The sequence below is a fragment of the Neofelis nebulosa genome, chromosome 16, assembly GCF_028018385.1.
Source record: "Neofelis nebulosa isolate mNeoNeb1 chromosome 16, mNeoNeb1.pri, whole genome shotgun sequence".
Lineage (NCBI taxonomy): Eukaryota > Metazoa > Chordata > Mammalia > Carnivora > Felidae > Neofelis > Neofelis nebulosa.
The window spans coordinates 24,933,732-24,956,352 of NC_080797.1; the positions used below are offsets into that span (position 1 = coordinate 24,933,732).

General features: G+C 45.5%; 1 protein-coding gene and 1 long non-coding RNA gene across 4 annotated transcripts in view; one reads left to right on the forward strand and one right to left on the reverse strand.

The window, feature by feature from the left end:
- Positions 1 to 566: 566 nt before the first annotated feature.
- Positions 567 to 8,662, reverse strand: LOC131497708 (uncharacterized). The gene is made up of 2 exons (XR_009255100.1): positions 4,143 to 8,662; positions 567 to 2,202 (listed from the first exon to the last, which is right to left on the reverse strand). It is a non-coding gene; the product is annotated as an uncharacterized LOC131497708 (long non-coding RNA).
- A 2,537-nt stretch (positions 8,663 to 11,199) lies between these two features.
- The window catches only part of WIPI1 (WD repeat domain, phosphoinositide interacting 1), a 31,998-nt gene continuing 20,576 nt past the window's right edge, over positions 11,200 to 22,621 (forward strand). For 2 of the 3 annotated variants that reach the window (XR_009255102.1, XM_058704243.1), the window contains exons 1-3: positions 11,200 to 11,379; positions 17,333 to 17,415; positions 18,780 to 18,949. Coding sequence is in view for 2 of the 3 variants with exons in the window: in XM_058704243.1 (XP_058560226.1) it covers positions 11,300 to 11,379; positions 17,333 to 17,415; positions 18,780 to 18,949 (333 nt within the window). In the remaining variant the exon portion in view is untranslated. The remainder of the gene's footprint in view (positions 11,380 to 17,332; positions 17,416 to 18,779; positions 18,950 to 22,621) is intronic. The other variant, XM_058704244.1, reaches the window with a different exon arrangement.

Consider the following 22,621-nt stretch of genomic DNA (forward strand, 5'->3'; position numbering starts at 1 on the left):
TCCAAGGTAAAGAAAAGTATTCCTCTCTGTTAATGTCAGTCATTCATTCTCAAAGCGTGCTTCAAAGACCTCTGGGGCCACCCAAGAATCTCTTGGGGCATCTGCAAAGTCAAAACTATTTTTAAAAGAACACTAAGATACTGTTTGCCTTTTTAACTCCTATTCTCTTACAAGTCCACGTGATGTGTGATATCATCACCGATTGAATGAGGACACAGATGTGAGAATCCAGCTGTCTTCTACTAAGCCAGACATTAAAAGGATTTTTTTTAATGTAAAACAATACTTGGGGCACCTGGGTGGCTCAATCGGTTAAGTGTCCGACTTCAGCTCAGTCATGATCTCGAGGTTTGTGAGTTCGAGTCCCGCGTCGGACTCTGTGCTGACAGCCCGGAGGCTGGAGACTGCTTCGGATTCTGGGTGTCCCTCTCTCTCTGCCCCTCCCCAACGCATGCTCTGTCTCTCTCTCTCAGAAATAAAATAAACATTAAAAATTTTTTTTCTTAAGTAAAACAATGCCTCTCATGTCCCTGTTATTTTATTTGAGAAACAAAAAAAATATGGTATGAATGTTAACATATAATGGGTTTATTATTTTTAATGAATTAGTAGATAAATATTTTGAACTCTTCTCAGTTTTCATTTCTATCACACTAAATAATGACAGATATGACTCACATGAACACTAGCTCTTTGGGTCTTCAACAACTTTTAAGGGTGTAAAGGGGGTCCCAAATCTCAAAAGCCACTAACATAGTTAATTGGTATTTGGTTACAATACTAGCTCCATTTGGACAATATCATCGTTCAAGAGAGACAAGAAAATGACACTTAGAAGGAGTTAATGGAAAGCTAATTTTCATATGATGTTTTAACGACTGATTCTGTAAGTCAGTCAGTTGGCAAATATTCCATGAGCACCTATTATGTGGACAAGCATTGCTCTGGATGCTGGGAGAAGACACATAAGGCCCTGCTCTCACGGCGCCTGAGTGGCTCAGTCGGTTGAGTGTCTGACTCTCGATTTTGGCTCAGGTCAGGATCCCGGGGTCATGGGATGGAGACCTGAGAGTTGGTCCCCACACTGAGTGTGGAGCCTGCTTTAGATTCTCCCTCTCTCCCTTGCTCATGTGCACTCTCTCTCTCTCTCTCTCTCTAAAAATAAAGAAATAATTTAAAAAAGACTTTTCTTTAAAAAAAAAAAAAAGAAAGAGCCTGCTCTCATGGAGTTTACTTTCCAGATAGAGGAGATAGACAGTGAATATGTAAGCAAATAAACAAGGTAATTTTAGGTTGTGATAACCGTTTTAAAGAAAATACACAGGCTAACGTAATTAGATTCTCTGAGAACGAAGGACTTGGCCTATGTAGGCATGGGAAACTGCATTCCTGGGTCAAGGGGACCTAAGAATCTATACTATGTTCATGGATTGGGAGAAAAGAAGAGTCAATGCACACAGTGGTGCAAAATAAGTGATTCCTGTCCTTGGTATGGGATAAATCTGTTTTTAAAGACCGACTCTCCCACCATTCTCTAGAGTTGCTGAAGCAGGATTCTTTCAAGAGCTCGGGAGAAAGAGATCCTATCAGGAATGCCAGCAGAAGGTAGTGTTGATGTGCTCTGGCATGAAAGACAGAGGCAGGCAGAGCATTCCAGAGAGTGAGGTCAGACAAGGGTCATCTGTAGATAGAGGCTGACTTAAACCTCCACATATGGGAACAGATGTCTACGGAGAAAGTGGAGAAGGAGGGCCTAGGAAATCGCCACTTTAAATATTTTCAGACATGTCTCGTCCACTTGGTATCTTTCCTAAAGGCTCTGAAACAGTCTCGGGAGCCAAACTTCTATTAAAAAAAAAAAAAAAATTAGAAGCCCACCAAAGGCTGTTTCTGATCTCAGAGAAATGATGAAAAGTCGAAGCCATACCTGGTTGAGACACGCAGCAGCGAAAACGCTCCGTCTCGTTTTTGGAAAACACGCCAGCTTCCTATTCCTCGTGCATATTTGCAATCGATAAGCAAAATCGCAGATCACGTACATAATAGGTAGCAAAATAAGCTGGTGGGTTCAGCGTTAGCCGGTGAGCACTTGCCAGTTCACGTTTCCATTTATAACAGAGGCTCTCACTCATCAGCAATGTGGGACGTGGAGCTGCTGAAGGCGGCTCAGCACAAGCACCAGCCTCCTTTCTGGTAGTGTTCCTAAAATTAAAGGAATACCAGGACATTCAGTCCAGTTCTTCACCAACTGACACGTTTTTCGTTACATCTTACCTCCTCTCATGGCCTCAACTATTACCTCGCCACCAATGATCCTGGATCTCTCCCTCTCTCTCTCTCTCTCTCTCGATCCCTTATAACGTACCCTATGCCCAGATATCAGCTGCCCCTGAAACACCCACAGGATCTGCCCAGTTTAAAGAAGCAAAGGGCTCCGGTTCCCAAAGGACCTTATCCTTTGCGTCTTTAGTTACGTGATTAGCACTGTTCTCACCCTAACAAGAAACCTGCAGAATGGAGATGCCCCAGCTGAACGGAAGCTGGGGTGTAATCATGTCCTGGGGTATCTGAAGACCATGTCCCAACATCAAGGGGTCTTAGCTAGGAGAATAAACGATAAGAATGGAAAGAACAGGGGCGCCTTGGGTGGCTCAGTCGGTTAAGCGTCCAACTTCGGCTCAGGTCATGATCTCACGGTTTGTGGGTTCGAGCCCCGTGTCGGGCTCTGTGCTGACAGCTCAGAGCCTGGAGCCTGCTTCAGATTCAGTGTCTCCCCCTCTTTCTGCCCCTCCCCTGCTCACGCTCTGTCTCTCTCTGTCTCAAAAGTAAATAAAAACATTAAAAAAAAATTAAAAAAAGAAAGAATGGAAAGAACAAGCCAGAAAGGGCAGCCCAGGGTCTGCCTCAGATTGTTCTCCTGACTTGGCCCCACCCTGGACTCACATTTCAGCTGTATGTGTTGAAGCTGAACAAGTTTCCACACGATACAAAGCTTTGTTGCCCACCTGCCAGAGTGTGACCCGGAATGGGTGTGGGAGCCTTGAAAATACAGCACAGCCTTGGTTCATTGCGAGCACTGGGGGACCCAACACTACTTGGATGTCCCAAGAGCTTGCAACTTTGCAGACATGGCATAAAATCTCAGTGTTTTCCACACCCACGGGGATGGCTATGGTGATCGTGAAAAATAAAAACAGCAAGTAACAAATGGTGAATCGGAGCCCTCGTTCATTGCTATGGGAATGTGAAATGGCTCAGCCTCCGTGGAAAACAGTTTTGCCAGTTCTTCAAAAGTTAAATATATAGAAAAAAATATACAGGGCACCTGGGTGGCTCAGTCGGTTCAGTGTCTGACTTCAGCTCAGGTCGTGGTCTCATGGTTCGTGGGTTCGAGCCCTGCATCGGGCTCTGTGTTGATGGTGCAGAGCCTGCTTGGGATTCTCTCTCTCTCTCCCCCCCTCTCTCTGCCCTCTCCTGCGTGCGCGCGCTCTCTCTCTCAATAATAAGTAAACTTAAAAATATATATATAATCCGGAATTCCATTCCAAGATATATTGAACACAGGTACAACGGAAAGACGATCGAAAACAGGTCCTCAAATAATCGCGTGCACGCACGTGTTCATAGTAGCACTGTTCACAACAGCCAAGAGGTGGACACAACTCAAATGTCCACCCGCTGACAAATGGATAAATTAGTTGTGGTAATACATATAACGGAATATTATTCAGCAGTAAAAAGAAATGAAATACTGATACAGGCTACACCCTGGATGAGCCTTGGAAGTGTTATGCTAAGTAAAAGAAGCCAGACACCAAAGGTCACATACCATAGAACCTCATTTCTATGAAGCATCCAGCATATTTTCAAAAAATATTGGGGCGCCTGGGTGGCGCAGTCGGTTAAGCGTCCGACTTCAGCCAGGTCACGATCTCGCGGTCCGTGAGTTCGAGCCCCGCGTCAGGCTCTGGGCCGATGGCTCGGAGCCTGGAGCCTGTTTCCGATTCTGTGTCTCCCTCTCTCTCTGCCCCTCCCCCGTTCATGCTCTGTCTCTCTCTGTCCCAAAAATAAATTAAAAAAAAAAACGTTGAAGAAAAAAAAAAAATTAAAAAAAAAAAATATTTGGCAATATAGTCTCTCACCACTTTCATGGACCAGACATTGTGTTCCACTTGGTACGCAAGACGTTTTAGCGGGGCACGGTATCTCTGCCTTAGACTCAAAGAATATGATGGTAGGAAGTCGTTATTTTGTCCAGCTCTTCTTAAACTTTGATCTACAAAATCCTAGGGGCAGATAGATAAAGCTGTAGGTCAAGATCGCCAGGTTCACCCAGTCGATGTTCATTTTCTTCACTTGGTGCAGCAAGGGAAAACGTACACCAAATGAACCACGGTGGCTGTAGGAAGGGGTTTTTTGGTGGGGTTTTGGGTTTGTGCTAAGTGACTCTAAGGTGGGAAGGGTAGGGGATACAGGAATCGGGCCCGGACTGCCAGTGGCCGTGAAGTGGCGTGGTTTCATAACGGAGGAATGGAGCAAATCTGCGGAAGGTACTGATAAGAAAGAATTAGTCACTCAACGGTAGCTCCTTTGCAGTTGTGGTGTGGCCTTGGGAAAATCACTGCTTTCTGTTGGCTTTGGGCTCGAGTCATTTATGACTGTCGGGAACATCACAGTCTGCTTATCAGCGCTGACTTTTGTTTCTCGGGTCCCGCAAGAAGGTAGTGGGTGTTGCGGGAAGAAAGAGATCTGTGTAAGCCTGGAAAGTCCTCGTTAAACAACGTTAAATAAATAATAAACTGGGGTTTGTGGAGTTTTTAAATGTGCTAAAGGGAACTGTGAATCTCCCAGGGCACCTTTTTGTTTAATGTTTTGTTTATTTTTGAGAGAAAGAGAGTGAACAGGGAAGGTGCAGAGAGAGGGGCGGGGACAGAGGATCTGAAATGGGCTCCGCGCTGTCAGCACAGAACCCGACGCAGGGCTCGAACTCACAAACCGTGAGATCATGATCTGAGCTGAACTCGGACGCTCAAGCGATTGAGCCGCCCAGGCGCCCCTCCCAAGACACCTTTGTTTTCAGCACAGCTGCCTAAGTGATTCTGTTCAAATATAAGTCCAAATATCCAGTGGCTTCTCGTCCCTCCTCCACATGCCCAAGCATGACCATTCCGACCTCTTTTCCTATGTATCTGCCCCTCTTCTCTCTCCTCCATCCACCCTTGCCTCCTCCATGTTCCTCCTGCCAGGAATGCTTTTCCCCCTCATGTTCCCTTCTCTCCTTCAGGTCTTTGTTCAAATGGAACCTTCCAGCGACACCTTCCCTTCCTACTCTTTATCAAGCCCTCCTCTCCCCAACACCTCCCACACCCCTTCCAACTGCTTTATTTTTCTCCTTGGCACTCATGGCCATCTGAGATACTCTCCATTCAGTTTTTTCTTGTCTCTGGTCTCTGTGCCCATACAAGCAGGGATTTTTATTTAATTTTCCCCATGGCGCATCCCCAGGACCCGCAACCATGCAACCATGGCGGGCGCATAACAGGCACTGAATAAAAATGTGTCAAATGAATGCATGGGCAACCCCCTTCTAAACTTCTTCTGCAAGAGAGTGGTGAGTGAGATGTCTGTATCTTCCATGTATAGACAGGAAAGAAGTTCTGGAAGAACACAGGAGAGCCTGGAACTCCTCTTCCACGGTTTTGTGATTAGCTCTCCGTGTCTCGTGAAGCCAGTCTTTCCTACAAGGTTGCCCTACCGGGCTGGAACTAAATACAGCAGGTCGCTAGATGGCACTGTTCACCAAGAATCGTGCGATTCTTAGCCGATGGCTTTTGAAATCACCTTTTCCCTAGAAGTGAAGAATTCCAAGGAATGGTTACCATTCTTCACACTCTCTCTCTAGCCAGGAGGAAACCCAGAGTCCCACGGCACCACTTACGAACTAGCCACCCTCGCCCATGAGCGCAGGTTAACTAACCCTTTACCTCAGAGCAAAAGAGGTTCTTAGATACTTCTAGTAGTACCCATGGCAAGCATAAGCAAAGCTTTGCCCCCCTTGAAAAGGTGCCCTGCCTCTTACACTTGGCCCGTGGCCCTCTTGGCATAAGCCTGTCTCTTTCCCTCCACCCTTGCCTCTCTGTCTCCTTAGAGAATGGAGTTCAGGTTACACTGCCAGTTCTGTTCCCAGCTTTGAGCAGTCTGAGAGGAAGCATGGAACACGGGGTGACCTGGAAATACAGTAGAAGGGACCGAGGGCAAACTATATCTCCATCGCAAACAGCCCTAGGACCTTGAGCAACTTATCCAACATCTCTCAACCTTGGTTTACGCAGTTGTGCCATGGGGATAAAAATCCCTGGGACAGGACAGGTAATAAACATTAAATGAGAAGAGGTATGAGGTTTCAAGCCAAGCTTTCTATAAAGCTTTGCTTTCCATTTCCAGATATCACCTATATTTATACTCTAAAACTTAAGTCGGGGCAGTTGGTTGACCTGGTGAACACTTCTCTGCAATCCCGGCTGGTCTTAAGATGTCCCAGTGAACAAAAACTCCACGATGAACCTCCTCTCTGCATCGTCTTGACTAATAGATGGTTAGCTCAAGTTATGTCTGCAAATGCACACACAGAAAGCTACTGTCTTCGTGAACGTCAGCCGATCAGCAAGTATTTATGGAGAACTTGTAATTTTGCCTCAGTGTTTTAAGAAGATTATTCTGGAAGCAGAAATAAGAGAGCTGGGAAAGAGAATGCAGTCAAAGACACTGCAGTTCACTCTTTAATGAAGTACCCTTGTTTCTTGCTCTTGAGAGGAAATATGGAAGTCAAGGACTATTAGAACGGCTGTTGGCTTTTCAACTGATAAAACCAGAAATAATGGTTCCATTTGGGGAGCAAAGGCACATAATAGGAACTGTTCACTCATGGCAGCCGTGCTTTACCACACAGATTGTGCCTATGATTAGTAACAAAAAAGCCCAACTGTGCCTGCTGTTTAGCCATACCTCTGGCCGGACACTTCCTGTTTGCCAATCTGACGGGATCACCTGCTCTCCCAGAAATTACCCTACATTTCAACCCCTTACCTTCTACCCCAGATCGGTAGGGCTGACTCCCTGAGCCTGCGACACATCACCCTTCCCTCTCTCTACCCCCCCCCAAGTCTTACCTATTCTACACTGTCCCCAGAATCTCCCTCCTTTATTCTTTTCTCAAAGTACTACCATAGGCTTGTCTATTCCGGTTCTACTCTTTCTCAGCTCACGTGCTGAGTGCCGAGACGCATCAGAAAAGGTAAAGGAGCTATTCCCTGTGGTTTGATCTTATAAAAACAGAATGGATTTGATGAAAAGAAGAAGTGGACAGGAGTGGTATTTGCTCACCTCGTACTCACTCTAATTATAGCCAGTTGGGTGTTATGGGCAACCATATTGGGTGACATGAGGGTTGCATCAGACAGGATGTCCCATTTCCAACTTCCCCTGTTCATGCCCTATGCATTCCCTAATCAGCATTTTAAAATTACAACCTGATTGCTGAACAAATAGGAAGTCTCCCCATTAGCTGAATTGTGGCCTGCAATTTTGTATATTACCAAGAACACTTGATTCCCAAGCTCAGCTTTATTCTTCCGGATTTTGCTGACTTACTGTTTCCCCAGAAGTAATGGACATTTTGTTTGAGAAAAGATAGACATTTCGGAAATTTCAATTGGAAGAAAGGCAAAAAGCTGAAATCTTGTTTTTCCTGCGGTAAAGTGTCATATTCCCCTCTTCCTCCAGATAGCCTCGGCTCCTGTTATGTAGTGTTGAAATTTCTGTTCCAAGAATGTGGAAGGATTAGGATGCCATAAACCCAGGGTTTAAATCAGGAGTGTCCTCAGGGCGCCGGGGTGGCTCAGTCGGTTAAGCGTCCGACTCTTTTTCTGCTCTGGTCATGATCTCACGGTCTGTGAGATCGAGCCCCGAGCCCAGCTCTGTGCCGACAGTGTGCCCAGCCTGCTTAGGATTCTCTCTCCCTCTCTCTCTGTCCCTCCCTCTCTCTCTGCCCCTCTCTGGCTCACGTGCGCACGTGCATGCTCTCTCTCCCCCACAAAATAAATAAACTTAAAAAAAATAAATAAATCAGGAGTTTCCTCTCCCACGGAACCTAGAACTAGGACTCAGAAAAAGAAAAATCAGCCTGATATTAAAGGAATCCAACACCTTCAAATCTATTTGCAGCCTTTTCTTTAGATGTTTACGCCAGTAAATTTCTGGGAATTATGCCTCACACAGAGGTCACACACTGGACCTCCACAAACCACATCCAGCCAGCTCGTATATTTAATTTGGCCTTCACAGTGTTGTTTAAAAATAAGAATCGGTCATCAACCTTTTGAATTTTTACATAAAATATAGGTTTATGTAAAATAAATAGTTATGTTAAGTTTATTTATATAAAAATACAGATTTCTGTATCGTCTTGGGAAAAAATAAAACCAGATGAGGCAGCCCTGGAATGTTATTTCCACGTGGGTAGTGGTGGATGGTGGACCATTAACTCAGTAGGAAACATACAAGGGGGATCATTCACGAAGGGTGGGGCTGGAAAGATGATCAGTTTTTTCCCGGACGTACATGTCTAGGCTTGAACTGGAATTCCAATGAGCATTCAGTTCACCTCGCTGAACTGTTCACCCTAAATACCTGCCCAAATATCTGGTTCCTGAAAGCAGCACCAGCTTCCACGTTCCCAACGGCGATCCTAACTACGGAATCAGCGTGGACGTTTCCCTCTTCTTCTCCGCTATTACCACCCCTCCCCCATCAGCTACGATCTGTGGTTTATTCTCCCCAAACTTTACAGGGCAATAAGATAGCTACCAGCCGCATGAGCGCTTAAAAGGTGGCTGGGTTAAATTGAGATATGCTCTAAGTGAAAAAGATACATTGGATTTTAAATACCTACACTAAAAAAAATAGTACTTTAAACTAGCTGATTAAAATTAATTAAAACAATAAATAAACTAGCTCATTAATAGTTTCACATGGGCGACCCATGAAAATGAGATTTTTGACATCTTGTGTTAAAGATATTATTAAAATTAATTTACTTATCTCTTTTTATCTTTTTAAATGTGGCTTCTAGAAAATGTTAAATTACATATGGGGTTCACATCTGTGGTTGACATTACCTTTCTTTCTTTCTTCCTTCCTTTCTTTCTTTCTTTGGTTTGTTACCTTTCTAGGGGACAGCATTGCCTCAAAATAGCTCTTCATGTGACTTGTTAGTGGTGCTAATTATAGCCACAATGGCAATCATATTACAATACATGAATGTCAAATCAACATGCTATACACCTTCATTTTACACAATGTTATATGTCAAATATATTTCAACAGAAAAAAAATTTCACTTGGGTTTGTCTTTAACTTTCTAGCCTTGCTGCCATGCAATAGTTCGCATCTCATATCCCTTTACTCCTAGAATTTCACATTGGCCGAGGCTTTTTCCCCTTCTAATCTGTTCTGCACACCCTGGCCAAGTTTATCTGCCTAAAACACGGCTTTTATCATGAAACGCTCCTACTCAAACACTAACACCAGCTCCCAGCTCTAGCCTATAAAGTCCAAACTGTTGAGAATAACAACTTCCACTTTACAAACCGAATTTATTCTGTCCTTTATTGAATTTTCCAAACAACGGAGCACCTAGCCTACCAGATTCCTGGTTTTCTAAATGCCTGAGCTGGGGGTGGTGAGAAGCACTTTTGATCTTAGAGGTTACAAAGATGATGCACTTAAAGCATCCAAACAGAAGCTCTTTTCGCTTACGATAGTTTCTACAACACCTCACAATCGACTGAAGAGCATCCGCGGATCTATGAGCTAAACTATTTTAACATCAGTTGAGAGAAAGAATAATAGCGTGAACTAAACAAACTGTTACATTTGCATTTTGGAAAACCCAAACTGGATATGCAACTAGAAATCTTAAATGAAATAATGCGCTTCACTCATCCATTATAGGTCCAAGCTCCCAAAGTGTGTGTGTGTGTGTGTGCACGCACGCACATACACACACACGTATACATAGCTTTGTCACAAAATACATTTTAATAATGCCAATTTGAAATACTGTGGTATAACAATTAAAATGCCATCTCAACTTGAAAAGCATGAATTAAAAATTCATCAAGAATTATATAAATCCAAAGCCAACAGAGCTACTGATTTATAAAGTGTGTTGGGTATTCTACACGGCAACGTGAATTTAGCTTGGGAAGAGAGACTTGTCAGGATTTATCTCAAATATGTGAGTTTTGAATTGTGCCATCTTCAAGACCTCATCCCTTTCATCAAACACGCCACCTTATAGACATTTTCTTCCTTTTTTTTTTTTTTTCCAATTATAGATCAGATAGGTTTTCCCAAATTCCCTAGGAGAATTTCTTGGTGCACGAAGCTTGAGTTGAGACAAATCCACATTCTACCATTTATTCTGTTACTTCAGGCAGATTACTTAATTGTTCAGTTGCTCCTTATTAAAATTGGGCAGAAAGTATATATTCTTGTTTTATAGGAATTCTAAGAGATAACATACACGGTTAGCACAGCGCTGGGCATGTAGAAAGAGTTCTCAACAGCAGGGCACCCGGGAAGGTAACATGCGATCTGTCTGGCTTTTCTCAAAGCAGTTTGAAGACTCTGTAAAAGGGTGGGGCTTTGGCGTCTCACGCTACTAACCTCTGTTAAGTTTAATAGACGGAGAGCTACACGCGACAGGGGTTTGGGTGGGGTGGGACGGAGCGCGTCCGCCCGCCCCCTCAGCCGCAGCTCCACGGCAGATGCCAGAAGGTGGCCACCAGGTCGGGCCTCAGTTGCACTGGTTCTTCCGGACTTCCGCTTCGCAGCCTCTGGCAATGAAAACACTACCACGTGGCCTGCAGCCTTGCGTCACCCTCCTTCGCCCAATGGAGAGCCGCGTCGCTGAGCTGGGGGCGGGCCGCTACCAGGGCGGTCCAGCCCACAGCTGTCGTCAATTGGCCAAGGGGGCGCGGCGGCGTGGAGTCATAGCCAATGGCGGCCGAGGGTGGGGACCCCACCCCCTCAGCTGCCGGGTTTGGCTCCGACGCGCCGGAGGATCTGGGCCGGGCGTGGGGGCGGAGCGAAGCGGGGACGGGGCGGAGCGAAGAAGGGCCGGGCGGGGCCAGGAGCGGAGGGGGGGCCGCGACCCGGCCCGCGGAGCCGGCGCCAGCGGGCTGCTGAGGTGGCTGTCGCCGGCTCGGAGCTGCGGCTTCCCCGGGTCGAGCCCCCGATGGAGGCCGAGGCCGCGGATGGCCCCCCGGGAGGGGTCGAGGCGGCGCTCAGCTGCTTCTCTTTCAACCAGGACTGCACGTAAGCCGCGGCGCCTGCCCTGCGGGGAGCTGGGGGGCAGAAGTCGCGAGCAGGGGTCTTGTCCTGTCGGCCACTTGTAGCGGGAGTGGCGCGGGCCTGCGCTTCCAGAGGGCCGCGGCAGCGCGGCAGGGGCGGCTCCCGGCCCGCACGGTCTGGGTGGGCTCCCTCTCCCCGTGCGGGGGTTCGAGCGCCCCCACCCCCGCGGTGGGCTGAGGGCCAGGAGCGGCCGGCCGAGCACGAAGGGAGGGAGTTCGCGGGCGCAGTGGGGCTGAAGAAGGCTACGGATCCAGTGGGGGCAGAGGCTAGTGCCCCGAGTGGGGGTCTCGGAAGGAGGGGCAGAGGCCAAAACAAAGGAGATGGGCGAGGAGGGGGAAGTTGCAAGTTGACCCTAGGCGAGGTTGTTGGGGCCCAGGAAGATGAGAGTACAGGAAAAACTTTCCCATTTGTCCTTGAGCATCTCAACGTGGCATCTGGGCAGGGCCTGGGACAAAGAGGCAGCCTATCCGTGCGGCCAGGCCAGCCCTCGTCCCAGCCCAGCTCGGGGCATCTCGCCTTTCCACCCCCTCTCACTGTGTTCACACAGCCCCCTGGGCGAGGCAGAATCCTCTTCTCCGAGTCCCCGAGCCCTTTCCCGGGCCCCGGCTGCCTTCTCTGAGAAGCGCGAGCTCCACCCTGTTGCTTTTTGAGTGCACTTGTAATGTTTCACTTCGATGTGCACTTTTGGACTTTGGCCAGAGAGTTAGAGGCTGAACCGTATTTCAGACCTCTCAAAGGTTCAGTCCTTTACAAGTGAACGCCTGCTTCCTTACCTCTTTGCGTGGAATTGTTAGACGCCAGTCCTGGGGACCATATGGAATAATCTCTTGGGAATGTGCACCCCGAGCATCAAGCAGGGATGACTACTTTTCCAGGTTCCCACTTCCTGCTGTACCAGTTTCTGTCGTGTTCCTTGTTTGGAATGGGCTTCAGGCTTGTGCTTTGGCTGCCTGTGACTGGGCTGTGCTAATATTGAACATTCACTGGTGTAATTAAGGCCATCCTGTACCATAAGTAACTCTGGCTTCCATTCCCTTTGTGTTTCTGTTTAAAAACACCCTATGCCAAACAATATGCCTTTGTTCGGAAAAAAAAAAAAAAAAAAGTATGTGTAATCGGGTAATTGGGTCGCTGGACGGCTTGGTTAGATGGGTGACTTTTAAGCCTTTTTTGACCACAGTCCACAATAAGAAATGCATGTTACAACATCCCCCGATACCCACATACATAGACTGTCTCCCAAAGGTGATTCATTAAATAGTGTTTACTCTTTCTATATAGTGTGATACCTTCTTTTAAAGCTGTTTGTGACTCATGAGCTGTTTTTAAGATCTCCTCATGGATTGAGACCCGCAGTTTACAGAAATGATGGTGTAGATAAAATTCTGACATTTTGTAAGAAGCATTTTGCAAGAGAGGATGGCTGTTGAAATGCCAGAGTGTTTTCCTTCCCAACCGAACACAGGACAAGGAAAGGAGTCAGTTTGCTAGTTCACAGTAAATGTTCGAAATTCTGCTTTATAAACATTGTGTATCAGATTTTTTTTTTTTTTTTAAGTGGGGTTAGTTTTTACTCTGGGTGAGTCCCAGCTTTCTATGGCACTTGGGTAAGAATATTATTTTCAAAGCTGTTGGGTGCTTGGAAAGTTAATTTCCTTCGTCTCTATGGTCAGTTCTGTTTTCTTGGATGAAGGCTTTGCTGGACAGCTCTGTCTCACCTATAAATAAAAGTTTTTGTCAGAGTCAGTTGCTTTGAGCCACAGAGGATATGACATTGGATTTTAAAATAAGTCAAGCCCCTTACGTATGCATTTAGGAGTATCAGTGTGTCTTTCTTTGTAAGTGCAGGCTGAGTTTGCAATCCACTAGTGCAACTAACCTTTATGAGTCTTCTTTGATCATACTTCATGCTTGGCACTGTGCTAGGCACTGTGGGTACATTTTTTCATTTGACTGGTGGCACATATTTGTCCCAAGCTCTATTCCTGTGAGAGGTGATGAGAATTTATTTTTTTTTTCTGCAGGAAGCCCTTATGGATAAAATAGGATTTTAGTCTGGATTCCTTGATTCAGCCTCCTTTGTGGCCATTGCTCAACATTTAAAACATAATAGTAACCACACTGCTATTTTTTCACGTATAAAATTCTTCTGGGAGCAGGCCTTATGTTTGAATTTTTTTTAAGTTTTATTTTTTAAAGACTTTTTTTTTTCAACGTTTTTTACTTATTTTTGGGACAGAGAGAGACAGAGCATGAACGGGGGAGGGGCAGAGAGAGAGGGAGACACAGAATCGGAAACAGGCTCCAGGCTCCGAGCCATCGGCCCAGAGCCCGACGCGGGGCTCGAACTCACGGACCGCGAGATCGTGACCTGGCTGAAGTCGGACGCTTAACCGACTGCGCCACCCAGGCGCCCCTAAAGACTTTATTTTTAAGCAATCTCTACACCCAACGTGGGGCTAGCAGTCACGATCCCGAGATCAAGGGTCACACGCTCTACCGACTGAGCCAGCCAGGCATCCCTGAAAATTATTTTAAATTACCAAATCTTTCGGTTAATATCACAAGACTCTCATTACATTTTTCCCTTACTTACAAGCTTTAGAAACCTCAGTTGCCGCTAAACTTGTCTATAGTTATGTGAAAAAGTCCATGTGAAGAAAGTTTAAAGACAGTAATCACTACAGGGCATATCAAAAAAGTTTTTTTAATCATAGAATAAAAAGGAGGTTTTTAAAGTGCAGGTGCAATTGACACATGCAGCATTATATTTGTTTCAAGTGTACAACCTATTGTGATTCAACATTTGTATACTTTGGGAAATGATCTCCACGATAAGCCTACTAACCCATCTGTCAACCTACACAGTTAATGCAATATTACTTACTGTATTTCCTGTGCTCCACGTTCGTCCCCATGATGTATTTATTTTATAACTGGAAGTTTGTATTTCCTGATCTCCTTCACCAATTTCATATCCCCCCCCCCCCACAAAAAAAAAAAAAAAAAAAACCCTGTCATCTGGCAACCACCAGTCTATTCTCTGTAACTATGAGTCTGGGTTTTGTTTTGTTTTGTCTTTCTTAGACTCCACGTATAAGTGAAATCATGTGATTTTTGTCTTTCTCTGTCTGACTCATTTCACTTAGCACAGTGCTCTCATCCATGTTGTCGCGAATGGCAAGATTTTGTTCTTTTTTATGGCTGAGAAGCGGAGTGTGTGTGCGTGTGCACACGCCCGTGTGCACGTGTGCACGCATGCCGTGTCTTCTTTATCCGTTCATCCACTGCTGGGCACTTGGGTCGTTTCCATATCTTGGCTGTTGTAAATAACGCGGCAATGAACATACGGGCGCATACATCTTTTCGAGTTAGTGTTTTCAGTTTTTCTTCTGAAAGATACCCACAAGTGGAATTGCTGGATCATATGGTAGTTCTCTTTTTAATTTTTTGAGGAATCTTCATGCTGCTTTCTGGCGTGGCTGCCCCAGTTTGCATTCATACCCATAGTGCACGAAGATCACCTTTCCAACACATCCTCCCCGACACTTGCTACTTCTTATCTTTTTGATAACAGCCATTCTTACAGGTGTAAGGTGGTATCTCATTGTGAATTGGATTTGCATCTCCCTGATGATTGGTGATACCGAATGTCTTTTGATGAATCTGTTGGTTATCTGCACGGCTGCTTTAGAAAACTGTCAATTCAGATTCTTTTCCATTTTTAACCAGGCTGGTTTTTTTTGTTACTGAGTGACATGAATTATATATTTTCTTTATACCTACAAAGTTAATGCAGTATTATCTACTGTATTATATATTTATATATTTTTATACATAAAAATATATTTATAAAAATATATTAAAAATGTTTTATATGCACTTCATATATATTTACATATTTATTTTATATATTTATATATTTGTTTTATATTTTACTTACATAAAATATATTTATATGTATTTATATTATGTATATTTATATACATTTAGTTTATACATATTTGTTGTATATATATTTTACATATTTATTACATATACTTATATATATTTGTTTTACATATACTCAAAGATAATATTTTTTATTTTATATTATAAAATATTATAATTTATATTATATATAATATATTAAAAATATTATATTATTTTATATTACACCATATACAGTATATATTTTGGATATTAACCCCTTAAGGGATATATAATTTGCAAATATTTTCTCGCATTCGGTGGGATTTTTCCATTTTGTTGACGGTTTCCTTTGCTGTGCAGAAGCTTTTTAGTTTGACGTACTTCTGCCTGTTTGTTTTTGCTTTTGTTTCCCTTGCCTCTGGAGTCAGAGCCAAAAAACATTGCTAAGACCCCTGTCAAGGAGCTTGCTGCCTATGTTTTCTTCTAGGAGTTTTATGGCTTCAGGTTTTCCGTTCAAGTCTTTAATCCATTTGGAGTTCATACTTGTATGCGGTAGAAGACAGTAGCCCAGTTTCACTCTCTTGCTGCACGTGGCCGTGTTGTGAACTTGTAAGATGCCGGGGGGCGCGCCTCTCGCCTCTCCAGGTGCCGTTGGTCATCATTGACGCTGCTCCGGCACCTGTCCCGCCCCTCAGGTCAGCCCCCCAGCAGGTGGAGGACTGCGGGACCCAAGCAACTACCTCACTGATTGAAAGTTGACCGCAGCCTCCTCTCCGTGTGTCCCGGGGAACAACAAACGTTTGGGTAGAAAAAAAACAATTCCAGGGAAAACCACATGACCTCCTCTTTTTTATTTTTAGGCTGATGAAACAAGAGCCTTGGCCATCAGGCTCGCCCCAGTCAACTGCTTATATTAGTATATGCTTCCCTGTGCAGAATGGATCTCACCTTTTCAAAGACCTGCTTCAAATGAGGAAGCTGGGCTAATTTTTAGTCCACTTAGGACTATTTTAAGGTCTCTTTCGGCTCTGACATCCCATTTTCCCCGGGTGGAGGTGCTCCAGGTCGGAGCGCTTTTTCTAAGTGTGCCCTGTGTGAGATTTTGCTCATCGCTGAGGTGTTGAGGGCAAAGCGAGAGGGATCTGGAAGGGGGTCCCAGCTGCGAACAAAATGGACTCGTTTGCTTTCATCCTGTGGCCAAAGAAACTGGCCAAGGAAACGGTCTTTCTGTATCTATTGGTCGAAAGTGAAAAATTAAGAAAACAAGATTTATTTAGCCCATACCGTTCCAGATGTGTTTAGTTTTTGTTTTGTTGGTTGGTTGTGATACTAGCTTTGTGGAACGTGGTATACAACAGAGTTTTCAACCCTGGCTGCACATTAGAGTACTTGAACTAAAAAAAGAAAAAGAGAGAGAGACAAAGAGAAGGAAGGGAGGGAGGGAGGGAGGGAGGGAGGGAGGGAGGAAGGAGGGAAGGAAGGTAGGAAGGAAGGAAGGAAGGAAGGAAGGAAGGAAGGAAGGAAGGAAGGAAGGAAGGAAGGAAAACAGAGAAGAAAAGGAAAAGAGAAAAGAATCCAATTAAATAAAAAGCTCAGTGTTGGAGGAGCCGCGATAGACAATCATCAGTATTTTTTAAAAACTTCCCAAGTGAATTTAATGTACATTTAAGGATGAGAGCTACTGGTAAAAAGCATCTGCGGTGTTTTCATGGAAAATGATGAAAGGAAGCATCCATTAAATTGTACCTACTAATGACTGTGCCTACTATGACCGTGTGTTTATTTTTTAAGCAAAAATAAATAAAAAATTGACCTCTTGGCAAAGTACCTCTCAGACAACCAGAAGACCCCTGATCATGTTGGGAGTAGTGCAGGATGAGTATTCTTATGTATTCCGTCTTTCCTGTTTCCTCGCTGGGAAAGCACCGTCCCTGGGAGGTTTGACTTTCCTTCGATGAGTTTCAGCTCTCTGAACCTCATTCCCACATGGTATTATCTTCCACAGATCCCTAGCAATTGGAACCAAAGCCGGTTATAAGCTGTTTTCTTTGAGTTCTGTGGAGCAACTGGACCAAGTCCATGGAAGCAGTAAGTGTGTGTGTGAAATCCCGGGGACACCGAATCCTTCCTCTAGACTTTAATCTGCGGTGCTCCTGAGCTGTCTGCATTTTTCTCCCGTAACTGTCAAACTGAAGGAGTCAGTCATTTGCAGACTTAAATATAAATCATTGCCTCCACTTGGCTTAAAAAGTAAAACCACAAGTAAGCACTTAGATTTGGCAATAGCTTAGGTAACCTTTTCTTTTCATATTAAGAAATCCTTTGTTTGAAACCTCGTCCTTAAACTTTTTCATAGACTTTTATGCACAGTCATCAGTTTTGATCATTGTGCTATCAGAAGGTCACTTATGGGTTTGTCTTTTTTCTTTTTTTTGCTGTCATACTGGCACTGTAGAATGTTGGTAACATTCATTCGGTCATGGAAGTGTTTTCTTTGTTTTAACCAAGCAGTGCTATCTCCTTTGCATAGATCATATTGAAGATGTTGGAGTACTCTTAGTGATTATTACAACAAAAATTAGTTCTCTTAATATCTCAGGGTAAGTAATAATTTGTGTCATCATAATGGAGAAGAATATGCAGTCTTTGGATTTCCTGGAAAGAAGGTGGTTTGGTAAATGAACACATTGGGTCGCTAATGTATTTGTAAGATGTTATTTTTATTATGCCATTTTCATGAATACTTTGCTCTGTATCTGTCCTATGTTATTCCCTATGGGTCCTGCCTAAGCACAAGGAAGGCACGCATCCGAGAAAGAATGTTCTCAGAAAACCACTGAGGTCTCTACCTGTGGGAGCTCAGGAGGCTTACTGACTGACCTTCTTCCTGAGCACAGACGCCCTTCCCTGGTCATCACACAGATTGTCTTCAACAGGAAAGGGATTCCAGACAGGACCAGGGAGGGGAGCAAGACAGGGAGGGGCACAGATGTAATTCTGTGACTGCCCCCACCCCACCATGGCTGTCCCCATGGCACCTGCTGGCCACAAAGACCAGAATTCCGGAAGCAGGGATTCCCCAGAGTAGTCAACCCTTGGAAACCTCTCATGGAGAAAGGGTGGGCCGAGACTGTCCACACCTCCCAATATAGTTTCCAGAGTACACACTGGTGCCCTAGAGACGATTCTGCCCCACGGAAGGCACCCGGGGAAATCTCTGGAAGACCTGACTCTGCCTTCTGGTCACTAACGTTTTCTTCGGGTCTTGGAAAGGGCTGCAGAACCGCTCCCTTGGGAAACAGGCAAAGCTTCACTGTAGGGGAAAAAAACAGTCACTGCGAATGTGTGCTAATCTACGTGCGAGACGTAGAGGCCGCTGGCTGACTGGTGTAAGCTGGGCTCGGTGCCCGGAGGCCGAAATCTGTGTCACCTCAGCCTCCTTTCCCTCCCAGACGAAATCCCGGATGTCTACATCGTGGAGCGCCTCTTCTCCAGCAGCCTGGTCGTGGTGGTCAGTCACACAAAGCCGCGGCAGATGAACGTCTATCACTTCAAGAAAGGCACGGAGATCTGTAATTACAACTATTCCAGCAACATCTTGTCCATAAGGCTGAACCGGCAGGTGAGTGGGGGGAACCGCCCGGGGCTGCGAGGCTTCTGCTAATTGGCACCAAAGGAGAAGATGAGTATCTTTAAAGATGAGTCTTTCTAAAAACAAACATCAGATGCCCAAAGGGATTTTAATACTCAGGCCTAGTATTATGGGGACATCTCGAGCCCACTCCAGGCACCTGTTTCAGGGATGTGTCCTCCCTGGTCCTTCTGCCTCGTGTTCTTTCTCCAACGTTGGCCACTGGCAGAGCGAACCCTCTTCTGCTGGATGCGGGCTGGGCGGAAGTCCGGCTCTGACGCTGTCCTGTGAGCTAGTGCAGGGGCACTGAACCCGGAAGAACATCTCTCCCTGGTTTGGTTGGGTCCTGGACGGCCCTGGACGGTGGCATCTGTTGCAGACCGGCAGTAATGCCTCTCAGAATGAAACCCCTGAGGATGAGTGTGGCCCCCCCTGGGCTAGCTCTGAAGGCAGTTGGAAAACTGACCCTCCTCTTTGTCTCTCCTTGGGTTTTCCCAGCAGGCCAGGTGCCCAGCCTCGCGTCCCACCTTTGTTTCTCCCAGCTCACCCTTACAGATCATCCTTGTAGTTTTTTCTTTGTCAAAGGAAAGGTTATTCTTATCTCAGATATACCGTACATTCTCTTTAAAAATCGGAGTTCTTGTTAAATAAGTATTTGGGGGTATTAGCAGAGTTTCTCTTAAGTTATTAGATTTTATGGGCGCCTGAGTGGCTCAGTCGGTTATGTGTCTGATTCTTGGTTCCGGCTCGGGTCATGATCTCACAGTTCGTGGGGCTGACAATACAGAGCCTGTTTGGGATTTGTCTCTCTCTCCCTCTCTCTCCTCTGCCCCTCCCCTGTTGACGATCTCTCTCTCTCTTTCTCTCTCAAAATAAATAAACTTTATTTAAAAAATTATTAGATTTTTAAATCCTATAAGGGACAGGACTGTATCCATTTTGTTCACTTCTATAGACCTGGTAGAAAAGACAGTGCCTGGTAGAAAAAAATTGCTCAACAAATACCTGTTTCCCGAGTGCCTATTAATTAAATAAATAAACAGATAGATTCTTTATGTGACCGTGCAGATCTTTCTACTCAATTCAATATCCCCAGGATGGTGGAGGCCATTGCATTCATCAAGAACACGGTTTTCTTCCTTTTACCTAAGCTATTAAAAGCTAACAGATGAAAACAAAGTGCTTTCTTCCGTTTATGAGAAGGAAGAGATTATTTCTTTGAGCACGGGCTCTTGGCCAGGGAGGGAAAGGCAGTTGGAGAGTTTTCGACTTGAAGGCTTTTAGCCCAGCGCTTGGCCCAGGGGCTCTCCCTGGAATTGGTAGCACATGAATACAGTAATAGCCAGTATATGAAAATTAAATCTCCTTTTTTGGCCCCTGATTGTCTTTTTTTTTTTTTTTTTTTTAACGTTTATTTTTTACTTTTGAGACAGAGAGAGACAGAGCATGAGCGGGGGAGGGTCAGAGAGAGAGAGGGAGACACAGAATCCAAAACAGGCTCCAAGCTCTGAGCTGTCAGCACAGAGCCTACGCGGGGCTTGAACTCACGAGCCATGAGATCGTGACCTGAGCCGAAGTCGGACGCCCAACCGACTGAGCCACCCAGGCGCCCCCTGATTGTCTTTTTAAGGTTGCTTAAGCAAAAGTCCTATAGAGATCACAACCCTCCCATAGTACGTACAGTATTTATTTCTATGATTTCTCCCTTACTTGCGCCCTGACGTTGTCATTAGCAAATGAGACGAAGGATTACTCAAGTGTCCGCGTCTGCTAGCCTTTCGATGCCACCCTGTCCTCAGTAGAATGCCCATGGCTAGTGAGGGCCTCCTCCCTCAGCTTCTTTGGAATGCCAGTGAACCTAGCATCACTCCGCCACCAATGGCCAAGTTCCCTGGAACCTGCTTGCACCTCTCTCTTCTTTAGCATTTCTTCTCCTAAGAAGATGGTTTGAAACAGGTCTGGCGGAACATGTTTGGGCTTTGCTTTTCTTAAAACGAACAGGCTTGGGCCTTAGCAACTTTTGGGTGGGCACCTGCTGCAGCACCCCACCCCACCCCCACCCCGTGCCCCGCGGGGCCATGGTTTTGTGATGCCCAGGCTCTGCCGCCCCCTGCCGGAAACGAACAGGGCGAGAGTCGCACATCCTGCCCGCCGTGGCCCTCCTTCCATCGGGTCTTCGGGCAGTGCAGTTCCTTTTTTAAAAACAACAGGAAACCATCCTTTTTTGTGGAGGGAGTTACGGGGAGAGAAAAATCCCTATTTTCTTCTAAATATATAGAGAGGAAGAATATTTAGTAACTGTGGTATTTTCCATTGTCGGTTGGTGTTATTCCCCTTGTCCTTAATTGAGGAAATGTGTCTTGTGGAATAAAGACGACACCCCCGATATATTTCCGTCTGTAAACTGTGACAGTGCTCGGACCATCTGTTCCGAGAGGCCCTGGTTGTCCAGATGAAGATTTCCTGGATTGGAGCCTCTGAGGCTGCATCTAAATCTGTGGTGCTCAAGGGCAGACACTATAAATATATGTTTTTTAATATTTATTTATGTTGGGGAGAGCGCAAGCTGGGGAGGGGCAGAGAGAGGGGGACAGAGGATCTGAAGCGGGCTGAGCGCTGACAGCAGTGACCCCGATGGGGGCTCGAACTCACCAACTGTGAGATCGTGACCTGAGCTGGTCAGACGCTCAACTGACTAAGCCACCCAGGCGCCCCTAGAAATATTTTTGTAATCACTAAAAGGAACTGTTACTTCTAAAACCTGAAAGAGTCGATGAGAGCGAAAGTGACCAGGAAGGAGCAGGACTGAAGTCCCACCCAGGGTCCTCCTGGGACTGAACACTGGTTGCTAAAGAAAGCAGTTTCTAGGGCCACGTTCACCCCGGAAGCATGCTGGCACATGAACTTGGGATATGGTGCCTCCTTTTTCCGCCTCGCTGTTATCTCTCTGTTTCCCTCCCATTTAATTCTTATCTGTGGCTGGCAGGGGTCACCTGAAGTTGGCCAAGTGGACCACAGAGCATCTGGTGCCGTGAGAGTTGGTGGGAAAGATGTGGACGGGTGGGATGAACCGGATGTAGAGGCTGTTCTACATGAGGCATATGTCGCGGACCCGCTATCCTGGGCCCTGGGTGTGGGGATACAGGAGGGTATCGGAAACCTAAGAACATACGCATAGAGTCCTGTAGTCCAAGCCAGAGTAAGTGCTGGCAAAAGGCGAAGTGATAGGGTGAATCAGGGAATGTATATTTCACAGAGAAACGCTAATGTCTGCCAACAATTCTGAGGCCCTATTAGAATTATTTTTTTACCCCTAGGCACCCAGATCTCTGTGCGGCCACAGAGCCTTAATGAAAATCGAGGAAGGTGTTTACATTTTATTTTTCTGCCCGGTAAAGGTGACGGGCCCCATTTTTCTGAGCTGTGAGAAGTCCTACTGGGAAAACAGGGCAGGCTTTTCCCTGGAGGAGAGCCTGTCAGGGTTTATTGGGGGGTTTTTGTAGTATTTTTAGGTGCCTATGTCTCCAAGTGTTGTCTTTTAGGATAAAAGGATCTGGCCTGAGAACAGTGGTTCTCAGACTTAGGTGTGCATCAGAATCACCCGGGGTACTTGCTTGAAACCTCCCAAACCAGAATTTCCAGGGATAGGCCAGGCCTTGCCCC